At 46.2% G+C, this 12,659-nt stretch overlaps 1 protein-coding gene and 1 pseudogene across 1 annotated transcript; both read left to right on the plus strand.

Moving 5' to 3' along the window:
- The first annotated feature begins 1,337 nt into the window (after nt 1-1,337).
- Nucleotides 1,338-2,188, plus strand: LOC125553416 (uncharacterized). The gene is made up of 2 exons (XM_048717201.2): nt 1,338-1,514; nt 1,620-2,188. The coding sequence occupies exons 1-2, from the start codon at nt 1,387-1,389 to the stop codon at nt 1,918-1,920; spliced, it is 429 nt and encodes a 142-aa protein (XP_048573158.1). The 5' UTR covers nt 1,338-1,386; the 3' UTR covers nt 1,921-2,188.
- A 7,580-nt stretch (nt 2,189-9,768) lies between these two features.
- On the plus strand, nt 9,769-12,015 carry LOC125554518 (putative polygalacturonase At1g80170; annotated as a pseudogene).
- The last annotated feature ends 644 nt before the right edge of the window (nt 12,016-12,659 follow it).

Raw genomic sequence — 12,659 nt, forward strand, 5'->3', positions numbered from 1 at the left:
TATCTCCTCTAGCCCGCACCGCCTGCCCCGCCAGCTTTTGAGATCGCGCCAACGGCGGCCGGGCATCGGGACAGGCCGTACATCCACGTCGACGTCTGCTAGCGCTACTGGGAGACGGCGACGCCATTGCCGTGGGGAGATGTCCACCTGCTGAACAACTGGCATCTCTCCGCCAACCATGTGCCCATCCCTCCAGTGCCCGTGAGCGGCGCGCCCGCCGCCTGGAGATGAACTGATGATGCGCCCGCCTGCCATCGGATCTGCTGGACGACGTCGTAGATGCGCCGCTATGGGATATGTGGCTCCGCGACGAGCATGACCTGCGGCGGCAATCTTTTTTTGTCAGTCGTCCTCCGAGCCCGCGCCACCCGCGTCCTCCTCGTGCTGACAGCCCTCCCCAAATGCGGGGCCGTAGGCGTGTGCACGGCATCACGCCAACGCCTTCTCCGTCTCCGTCCCTGCCACCGACGCCGCCCATGACCGAGAGGAGGAGGCCCATCTCATGAGGCGTATCATGGAGGACCCCATGAACACGTGCGACGAGCGGTAATGGCATGGCCTAGAAACCACGCTGGCCCTCTCCGCGGCCGGCGATGTGGCCATCCCGGAGCTGGACCTCGACGTCAAGGAGGAGGTGCAGGAGGAGGTCTTGGAGGAGCCGCCCGTCGCCGCGTGGAACCCTCATCTGGTGGGCCAGCGGTGGAGCTGCTCATGCACGGCGCCGGAGATGGCCGACTCGGTGGGTGTCGGCCCATGGTCAGCCACGCCGCCGCGGTCACCAGAGCAGGAGTAGGAGCCACGGGAGGAGGTAGTGCAGGCGCCGCCGGCGCCTCCAGTCTGCCAGGGGCCACCAGCCTACCTTTGGCAGCCACCTTCGTACGCCGACCTCACTCGAGACGATGACTAGGAGGAGTAAACAGCGGCCATGGGGGCACAGAAGACGAAGGCGGCCATGAAGCGGCCATTATCTTTTTTCTATGTTTTTTTTTATGTTTATGTGCTGAACTTGGGTAATGTGGACGTTTGAATGTTTAAATTTATGTTTTAAGTTATTTTTAATATGTTTTTGTTTTTTGGTTTAAATTCAAGTCCGACGAGGCAGGCCGTTTGAGGTGCGGTTGGCCCGTTGAACGCACCGACCGCCGCAAGTACAACTGCAAGCGGACGAATGTGTCCGTTTTCCTGTCCCAAACAAACGAAAAGCGGATGAAAGGAATGTCCGTTTAGGATCGTGCGTTGGAGTTGCCCTTAGCTTGGGCTTGTGTCGCAATCACAAAAATCTAAACTTTACGCTCTGCCTCTGCTCTGCTCCTACCCCCTATAAATATATCTCATCTGATGCAGAAGTGAGCCTCTTCAACCAACCCAACAAACCAAAGCCCGACGATGGCCATCATCAAGCAGTCGCTCATTGTCCTAGTGCTGCTCATATGCGGAGCAGGCGGCTCCACCACACCGGCGCCGGCGCCGGAGCCGGCGCTGCTGACGCAGGATAATCTGTGTGTCGGCATAAGGTCAGTACCTGCTTTTCTACAATTCATTCATTTCAGAGAGGGCACGTGAAAAGTAAGTACTGACACAGGATAATCTGTGTGGGATAATCTGTGTGTCGCATAAAGCACTACCAACGAAGAGATGGTCTGCGTCGCCAACGTCGCACTGGCGTGCTTCGCCGAAAATGCAGTCACCGACGAGCTTACCTTCACGCCATGCTTCGTCACCGCCGCCGGCACGGAATGCTTGGCCAAGGATAAGGAGGAGCCCAGCAAGAACCACTGCATCGGCCTAGAGATCAGCAACCAACTGCTGCAATGCCTTGGAGATAGCGCCTGGACCTGCTACAACAGCTTCACCGGGTACATCCCTCCCGCCTTCATCGGGTGCTTCCAAGGCAGAGCCCTCATGTGCACCCCACAGTGATCGTTGTCAGGATTTTCATTCCATCACCTACACCATGATCAACTGCTTGCTTGCCGACAATAAAGGGGTTTGTCTGTGTGTGTGTGATTTAGTATGTGGTAGTAGTAATATGGTATGGTTGTGCCATATTTCTCGGATTTTTGTTTTGATGATTGATGATGATTTCGCTGGAAAAAGAAAATAGAGTGAGAAGCATTGAGCCTTCCTTGTACTGATCTCATCAGAAGGAAGTTGGAAATGGAAAACAAAAGAATGGTTGGTTGTATAAGCACGGGATTGATTGATTGATTGCTGCGTGCTTTTATTCCATTCTCAACTTGTACTGTAGCGCATTAATTGATGTGCACTCCGTATTCCCTATGTTCCTAAATACTCACTCGTTCCCTAAATATAAGTATTTTTAGAGATTCCAATGCGGACTACACACGGAGCAAAATGAGTGAATCTACATTTTAAAATATGTCTATATATATCCGTATATAGTTCGTATTGCAATCTCTAAAAAGACTTATATTTAGGACTGGAGAGAGTAGGAGCATAAGACTTATATTTCAAATGTTCAAATATAGCGGTAGTTGTACTTAAATAAGTTCAAATATTACGCTCAAATATTATTGCCCTCTTTAACCGCCCATGAATGCTCGATCAGATTTTCCTCGGGTTGCTCATGAGTTGCTCAATGCCAGATACGTTGATGTCTTTTAACAAACTTTTTAAGTGTGGTCGGATTCTGATCAAGAAGATTGATAAGATCACCCACGTTCTCAAATTCAAGACTTACGGCAGCGACGTCATCCTCATCCTCGACGATCATGTTGTGCATAATCACACAACAGGCCTTCACCTCCCACAAGGTCTCTGCATCCCATTATTTAGTTGGTCCATGAACAACTGCAAAACGTGCCGGCAGGACTTCAAATGCCTTCTCAACATCCTTTCTAGCCGCTTCTTGTCTTTGGACAAAGGGAGCCTTTTTCTGGCCAACTGGGTTAGAGATGGTGTTGACAAAGGTAGCACACGGAGGACAGATACTGTCAATCAGACAATAACCCATGTTGTACTCATGTCCATTGACAGTATAGTGGTAAAGAGGAGTTTTTCCTCCAATTAGCCTCACAAACAATGGTGATCGATGTAGCATATTGATGTCGTTGTGAGACCCGAGTATGCCAAAGAAAACATGACAAATCCAAAGTTCATGTAATGCAACAGCTTCAAGAATGATGGTGGGCTTCTTAACATGGCTCTGATATTGCCCTTGTAGAACTTTTGGGCAGTTCTTTAATTTCCAATGCATGCAGTTAAGAGATCCGAGCAAATCTGGCCACCCACTTGCTTCCGATATTGCCAAGAGCCTCTCGGTGTCTACGCCATTTGGTTCTCTCAGGTATAGAGGTCCAAACACCAAGACCACGACAGTTGCAAACCTGACCATTGCATCTCCGCATGTGCTCTCAGACATCAGTAGATACTCGTCCCATGAATCAGCGGTCGTGCCATATGCAAGCATCCGTGGTGCGGCCGTGCACTTCTGATAACCAGAGAATCCAATCCTTCCCACGGTGTCTTTCTTCAAGATGAAGTAGTCATCAAAGAACCGGACCCCATGGTACGATCGAAGACAATTTTGTGCACCCGAAACCGGCGGCGGAAATTGTCAGCGAAGAGGGCATTGGGGGGCAAAGTATCCAGACTCAGTGTCAAATGGTCGCACGCCCTATTGCGGTTGAGCACTCGATGATCCTTAATCAATCCCTTGAAATTGAGAACATGTTCTTCCGCACGCTCCTCTTCTCCAAGGACAGTCTGCATCATCGCCATCTCATCCGTGTAGCTCTTCTCGTCTGACAAGCCGTCTGACGACTCAACATAGTGCTCATATATGTACTATGTATCTGAATCCATTGCTTCAAAGAAGAAGGGACAAAAAAATTAGCTCAGCCAATTCAACGAACATTTGCCGGGCATGGTGAGCAGCGTAGGAGCGGATGGTACCTGAGTGGTGGTCGGAGGAAAGGCTCGTCCCGACAATAGAGAAGAACCGGCTTGGATCCCGGGTGTACAGCTGGAGGTGACGGACATGTCGGGTACCAGCAGGGGTGTGCAATGGTGGTGGAGTGACGGCAAAGGCAAGAGACAAAAAGGCAACGAGAGAAAATGGAAGGATGGAGGCGTGGTGTCTGAGAGGGATTTTTGATGGGCTGGGTGTCGGAGTCCTACGTGTCTGCTCTCCGAAAAAGTACGTCCGGACCGCTCGGCCGATCGATACATGCTCGTGTAGGGTGTCATAACACGTCTGGCGGACCGCACAATCCGGACGGTTTGAGGGTTCACTTTGGAGATACCCTAAAAAAGACGATCCGACTGTATGCGGGCGGTTTGAGTGTCCTTTTTGAAGATGCCCTAAAAAAGAACTGATTTCAGTCAATAAGCGGTTAAGATAATTCCAACATGTTACGCAACTTGCAATGTTTGAACAGGTTCTATGACTCGAAAACACAGATGCTGCGGCACCTATCAAGTTAAGTTGTAGTTTCTAGTTTAAGGAAAAACATCGGTAGGGCAAGTACGAAAACTAAAAGGGAGCAACACAGACCTTGGCAAGAACATACATCCATGTTTCGATTCAACCGGAACTATTTGGGAACAATGATTTTTACACCCTCATCATTCTTGATGGGAACACAAAGAGAATATATCTCATTATGGTATAACTAACGAGCAAAAGATGAGTGTTATTAATCTATAATCTATACCTACTAATAAAAGAAATAGGTATTTTTAATCCGTTTTCTTATTTTATAGAAAACCCCCTAATGTTTTTGACATTAAATCCGCAATACATATTAAATGTTTTTTAAAATACTCATATCTTTTAAACCGTAACTTCAAATTTAACATGTTATATATGGAATTTGACTAGAAAAATATGTAGAATCTGAATATGATGTTATTTTTCCTGTTAACAATTTTAAAAATACTATTTAGGCTGTAATGTTAATCAACAATGCATTATCCGTCTTTTTTCATACCGGTACAAGTTCAGATTGTGGATGAACACCTCAGCAAAATCAGGATTGAACATGAAATTGAAGATAAATTTGCTAGAGACACCCAAAAAATAAGGATATGCATGACAAGAAATAAAAGAAGGACCCAATAAAGATGGGATGTCCGCTATAAAAGAAATAAAAGGGAAAATGCGGAGGAGGTCCGATAAAGATGAGATGTTGCGCTATTCTCCTATATATAAGAAGAAAAAAGAGAGGAGATGCATGAAAAAAAGGTAAAAAGGAGACATGCATGACAAAAAAATAAAATAAAAGACAAGTTTGATAAGATATAAATAGTGATGAAACAGAGACCAATACCTATGACATGTATGGCAAGAAATAGTGATGAAATAGGGGCGCAAGTACCTGCGTCCACAGGAGACCATACAAAAAATGTTCTTTTCCAGACAAAAAAAAATCTCCTTTTATGATTAAAAAATCATGTATCTTTTAACAACTCTTCATGTATTTAAGAAATATGCATGTGAAAAAAGTGTTCAAGAGTTACCCTAAGTTGGTGATTCTTGAACTTGACATGAATAAATGCATGATCTTACCCGTTTCTTTGTATGGATTAAATCTACATGCAAGCCATGTTGAAATAGAACACATGTAGAATCTTAAACTGCGCTTTTATAGGTTAAGACCATCTTTATTTGGACCGTAGCTACAACTTTTCAGATTATAGATTTTTTTTATAAATTAAGAGTGTGTGATTTTTTTTCTCCCGTTGCAACGCACGGATCTTTTTGCTAGTCTAATAAAAAACCAACTAACCCATCTAATCTACTGAAAGGAAACAAGATCCAAGATTAAACTTGGGGTTCGAAGATCAAAGGGCTAGGCCGGCGTATGTCGATGAGGTTCTCTAGGGCAGGGATCGGAGGCTGCAGACAAGATCGGGATGAACTGATGGGCAAAACACAAGGAAATAGCCAGCAGCGGACCGAAGATGGCCGTGGGTGGTGTCAGTGTCCTTGTGCTTCCCGACTGGATCATACCAGCGCCATGCATGTGCACTGCATTGGCCAGCAGTGAAGAGGGCAAGACCACGATGGCAAATTAAGATCAAATGGAACGCACATAGCACATGCCATTGATACGAGTCAAGGGTATGAAGATGGATGCTTGGCACGTCACACGGCCGCGTCAGTCATGGATTGCTCAACTGGTTTGGGCAAAAAGGTTTCGCTCGCTCACTAGAGCAAAGGAACATGGAGGAGACTGAGGTCGACGGGTCCGGTCCGGTCCTTTTTATAGATAGATAGATAGATAGATAGATAGACGATGCAAGCTAGTCTTGGAATTTCGGTTCACACAAGAAACAGCCTCACGATGCATGGCTTGGCTAGCTTATTAATGGTTCACACAAGAAACAGCCCCACGATGGCTTGGCTTGGCTTGGCTACAAGAAACAGCATCACCAACAGCCAAAAGAAGCTGGTCCTTAGGCGCCATATTCTTTTGGAGATCTCGGAAATAATGAATGGTCCAACACTCCTATGTCGGAAACAGATATACACATATAAGGGAATCCATGATTTCCCACGCACGTACTCCCTACGTAAAAATAATATAAGAGCGTAACGCAGTAAACAAAACACAAAAAATAAATTTCTTTACTGTGGGAGTATTATGCAAGGTTGGGAATAAATAAATCCCCAACACATAGCCAAGTCGTTTTTCCTTTCTGTAGCATAACAACACATATCTAGCAAAAAAATTGACTAGTAGAGGGTCTGCACTTGTAGCATAATGGAGATGGAAAGTTCAATTATACATGAAGTGATCCAATTGCAGAACATTTCAGAAAAACAAAATAAAATGGGAAAAATAGTTTATAGTTGCGATTGGTTTACAAGGAATCATATGTCTTGGGTGAGCAGAGCTATAGTGCTCCTTAACTCCAGTGAGATATGCAGCCAAATACAATCAATAAGAAACTGATCTTGTGTTTCAGAAGAAGAAAAAAATTGGTCCTCCAAGTTGTAATCAACCATCCATAGCAAAATATTTGCTCTTAGACAAAAAGTTACACGTCATCACTAACTTGCGATCCGGTAGGCTGTTGGATCCAAATAGCAATGGCGTAGATTTTTAACCCGCAAAAAAAAAGCAATGGCATAGATTTTTAGTGACATGCCACCAGTAATGATATAGTGGTGACGTACCAAATATGCCAATGCCACCACTATTAAAAAAAATAGTGATGACGTGGATTGAAAATGAGGCGCCACCAACTAAATTTGTGGCTAGCCCTTTTTTCCCCTAGTGCATCACCTCACCCTCCTAGACAACCTCAAGGAGACGTTCGCCAACCTGCGCGAGTACCAGATTAACCTGAACCCGGAGAAGTACGTGTTCGGCGTGCCACCTGGCCAGCTCCGTGGCTTCCTCGTCTCAGAGCGTGGCATCGAGGCCAACCCCGAGAAGATTAAGGCAATCGAGCGCGTGCGCAAGCCAGCTTGACTGCGCGAAGCTCAGAAGTTCACCGATTGCATGGCCTCTCTCAGCCGGTTGGGCGAGAGGGCTTTGCCCTTGTACCAGCTGATGAAGAAGACGACCGCGTTCAACTGGACCCCGCAGGCGGACGAAGCCTTCCGTGACCTCAAGTGCATGCTCTCCATCGCACCTATCCTAGCCGCGCCGGCAGGGAAGGAGCCCATGCTAATGTACATTGCGGCCACCACCCGCGTGGTGAGCGTGGTGCTAGTGGTGGAGCGCCCGGAGGAGGCAAGGCGCAGCCGGTCTAGCGGCCCGTGTACTATGATACTATCTGAGCGAGATGCTCTCCCTCTCCAAGCAAAACTACCCCCACTACTAGAAGATATACTACGGTGTGTATCTGGCCTCCAACAAGCTGAAGCAGTACTTCTAGGAGCACTCATCACCATGGTGAGCATGGCTCCTCTCGGAGAGATCATCGGCCGCCGGGACGCCATTGGCCGGGTCACCATGTGGGCCATCGAGCTGGCTGCCCACACGATTTTCTACGAGCCTCGCACGGCTGTCAAATCCCAGGCGCTGGCTGATTTCCTCGTCGACTGGCCTAAACCTTCCAACCCAGCCGGCTCCGGCCCGTGGAAGCCGCCATCCTGGCGGTGGTGGAGGCACCATCCTGCGCATAACCAATTCTCACTTTCCTCCTGAGCGGCGACCTTCTTCATGCGTGATGGGCTAATATGACACATTAGCTTAGAAGATGCTAACTGAACAGGCTGCGCGATCCAAGCTGTTCATTTTGCTTTTAGAGACCTCCAATATGTGCATGCTTGCAGCCACTCGATTCTCTTTAATTACTTTCATTCCTGGCGGGGTGCGGTGACATTTTGATAATTAATAAATGTGTACGCGCAATGCATGTTAATATAAGAGTTATATTAGGTAGGATACCAATTCACCTTATTGCATGTTTATATTTGATAGAAAATTAGTTACACATTAATTATGTGGTTAGCACAAACATTGATATTTTTATGATATTAATTGCATGTTAAACATGTTGAGTGGTTTGATGTTTAAGATTAATTGGATCTGCCCCTTTGGTCTTTTTATATTTTGATGATAAAAATGAAAATGATGATTGGTTTGATGCCAAAAATTGACATGTCAATATTTTACAATTTTTCAACCTAACATATTTGATTCTGACAGTGATATCCTCAGCCTATCAGGGTTCAAGTTCTGGTGCATTTTTCGGTGATGCGCGTTCCGTGGGAGGAGACGTTCTCGTCAACTACGAGGCGCCTATGGTATCAAGATCATATGCCGACTCAGTCTCTCGGAGGTGCTCATAGGGATAGGGTGTGCATATGTGCGTTCATAGGGGTGAATATATGTACGTATATATATGAGCGTTGTGTTCAATTTATCATTTTTGGCAATTTTGTCAACCTAATATAAAGTTATCAACTTATGGCAAGTCTTGCAATTGCCAACACGTGCGAACCAACCTGTGGTTGGATGGTTAGAGGGACTGTGGTATCCCAGCCCACCATGGTTCAAGTCCTGGTGCTCGCATTTATTCCTGGATTTATTTCAGAATTTCCAGCGATGCGCATTCAGTGGGAGGAGATATTCCCGTCGACGACGAGGTCCCTTCGGTGACTTTGTAAATTTCAAGATGTTATGCCGGCTTAGTCTTTCGGAGGTGCTCATAGAGGTAGGGTGTGCGTGTATGCGTTCATAGGGATGAGTGTATGCACGTGTATATGAGCGCTTGCGTTTGTACTGTGTTCAAAAAAAAATTTGCCAACACATTGGCTAGCCAAATTTTGGTTGTGAATCAATTACCCTGGGCGTATTTATGTCAACACACAAATGCAGATCGATGTGCTAAATAATCGCGTGATATTTTTGGCTTGCACGTACGCTCGTACACAGCTATCCTCTTTTTCAAATTAACCGAGAAACCCCCCCAAAAAACATCACGTTGATTTTACCCATTAATTTACAGCATGTATAAATACACACAAGATTGGTTGCTTACCACGATAGTTCGTTGAGACACATCGTTCCTAGCGCTCTTCTTCGATCAAGTCAGGAGAGTGTGCCACAGCTGATCATATTGGTGGTACTACCAACCATGGTATGCGTAGGTTTCATCAGCTCAATATCTCAAAAGTATATATGCATGTGTAAATTTTGTTCCGATCAGCTGTGTATGTATACTCTTGATTGAAAACGGCAGAGGACTGCAGCACAACATGTCTCCTTCGTGCTGCTGCTGCTCCTTGTGTCAATGGCCGCAGTTAGATCGACCGCCGGAGTGCAGCAAGGACAATGGTACAGCGTCATGGATTTCCATGCAGCTGGGGACGGCGCGACGAGTGATGTCGAGGTAACAATTGGAACACCATAACCTTTATCTATGATTCTGAAATCGTTATCATGTATGTTGCCCATCAGATTCAGATAGTTAATCTTTTGCTTATTTGTGCGCTGAAAGGCGTTCGAGGAGACATGGAAAGTAGCCTGCAGCAGCCACAGCAGCGAGGTGATCATGTACGTACATCCCCGCAGGAAAGGAAAGACATTCTTGCTGAACCAGACGAGGTTCAACGGACCCTGCAAGTCGCCCATCACCGTACAGGTCGGTTGACTTGACGATCGGTCCACTCTGAATAGTCTATCTTTTAATTGTGTAGTACTCCCTTCATAAAGAAATATAAGAGCATACTGGAATTGAGGTTAGTGTTTGTGCAGCTGGAGGGCGACGTGGTGGCGCCAAACTCCTTCTATCTAAAGCCATCAGACGTCCTGACCTTCTATGGCGTCGACAACCTGACGGTGAATGGGAGCGGCCAGATAGACGGGCGAGGCGCCCAGTGGTGAGATTGCTACAACCAAAAGGTAATTAAGCCCCAAATATATAGAGTATAGCTGTTGCTTCTTCAATATATATATTTATCTCCATATATTTGCAACAATCTGATCTGATATCTCTCTCGTGTTGACAAAAATGCAATGACCGGCCAAGGGTATGTAAGCGTGCACTTACAGACACACAATACTTCCTCCCATTGTCCAACTAAAATAGAGATCCCTCTCGCAGTCGCTGTCGTTCGCACACTGCAACAATCTACGGGTGACCAACATACGCCTCAAGGACGGGGCCGAAAAGAACATGATCCTGTACGAGTGCACGCAGGTGCAGGTGCACAACGTCTCCATCACGGCGCCGGGCGACAGCCCCAACACGGACGGGATCAATATGGGCTCCTCCAACCATGTAAATATCTCGTCTTGCTCTATGCACACCGGTATGTACGGATCGACAACCACCCTCCTTCCTTCAGATGGTACTAGTATATATTGCACTCTGTCTGGCCTCGAACGTAGGTATTTTGTGCATGCAGGTGATGATTGTGTGTCAATTCTATCGGGAACCACCAATGTTAACATCACCAACACCACCTGCGGGCCTGGTCATGGCATCAGGTATACAAACAAACATACATACATACATACCACACCCATGCGTATATTGTACTCCCTCCGTCCCATAATGTAAGATGTTTTTTGACGGTAGTATACATTGACCGTCAAAAAAGTCTTATATTATAGGACGGAGAAGGAGTAGTATATTAATGCACGCACGTGCATGCTCATAACCTTCTCTAGTGAGTAGCATACGTTGACCTTTTTGTATTCTGTATCTACGTATGTAGTGTGGGAAGTCTTGGAGGTGTTGCTGACGGCCCAACGCTGGTGGAAAAAATTAGTGTCCAACTGCAGCTTCTTCAATACCACGACCGGTGTGAGGATCAAATCGTGGCAGGTAACATGCATCTACTGATGGTAGGCAGGTAACATGCATCTACTGATGGTCGATCCGTTTCTGTACCTGTATGACTTCTTTCTTCTATAATGCAAAGGCAGAGCTCCTATTGTTCACGTCAAAAAACAAGCATCTACTAGTACGTACATGGTTGTGCCTTGCATGTGTTTAAAGATATAGTTACTGACGGTGGCATGCATACACATGCATGTTCCATGTACATATCATAGGTTACCTGCAAACCATATATAGTAGGTATATATATCCCCTAATATATACATATGGTATGATTCAATGGATACAGGGATGGCAAGGCACTAGCAACCGGATTCCTTTTCATCAAACACAGAATGACTGCCGTCCGGTTGCCTATCGATATCGACCAGTTCTATTGCCCCCAAGGAAACTGTCCACCACAGGTGAGGGATCCTGTCCGCACCACCACTTGATCAATGGTTGCCTTAAAGAAAGAAGGGAACAATTTCTGAAATTGAACGAAACCCTATATATTGCTTTTGCCTTTGCAGGATGGTGGTGTGGCCATAACAGACGCTCGATTCGTCGACATCCAGGGGACGTCCTCAGAACGAGAGGCCATCAAGATCATGTGCAGCAAGAGTGTGCCATGCCACGACATCTACCTCAAAAACGTCAACCTCTCTTGGGGCCAACCACATTGCCCCGGCACAAGCTATTGTTCAGAATGCCCATGGAAGCGTCACGGGAACGGTGAAGCCACAAACACAGTTTGCTGGCAATTGATCACAAGTCGTTAATGGACATATACGACTAGGGAGCGGTGCTATGCTTACCTTACATGAGCGCCATGCAAGGCAGACTAGTGCTAAAATTATATTTGTTCAAATGATGGTTAATGCCATCCCACATCGTCATGCCTACATCCTCTCAATGTATTGTATGACCAACTAGTACTATAAGAGGTGTTGTCTATGGCAGCAATTCAGATTTTAGAGTGTCTCGCATGATTCCGATTCCGACGACCGGCCAAACACAATGTAGGGGTTGTTCACCACGCTTGCCGCAGGTGAAGTCTCACATAAACCTAGCCATGGAAACAGAATCAGTTTGAGCAAGATGCCATTGTATAGCTGCTAGCTCCAGCACACGGTGCATGTAGGTTGCATTGTCGTTGTGGATGGGAAAGAGAGGGGGCTTAGGGCATATCCAACGGTAAATCCTCCAACTCTAACACTCAAATATCATCATTTTCTCATCAAAATGTAACATCTTAAATATAAGTAGATATCCACCATTACATTTGACACGGAAATATACAATATTTAATAAACTAATTAATCTAAGGAGTCCTGGAAAACACCTCATTGGACACATCAGAGTGGGCAAACTCGGTGTCGGCTGGAGCAGCTGGGGCCCAAGAGGCGACT

This window comes from Triticum urartu, chromosome 4A (assembly GCF_056163025.1).
Source record: "Triticum urartu cultivar PI428250 chromosome 4A, HENAU_Tu73, whole genome shotgun sequence".
NCBI lineage: Eukaryota > Viridiplantae > Streptophyta > Magnoliopsida > Poales > Poaceae > Triticum > Triticum urartu.

Excerpts from the sequence above, each read along its gene's own strand:
- LOC125553416 (XM_048717201.2), top strand. The coding sequence starts at position 1,387 with ATGGCCATCATCAAGCAGTCGCTCATTGTCCTAGTGCTGCTCATATGC. Across the intron at positions 1,515-1,619 it reads AATCTGTGTGTCGGCATAAG|CACTACCAACGAAGAGATGG; the intron begins GTCAGTACCTGC and ends TGTCGCATAAAG.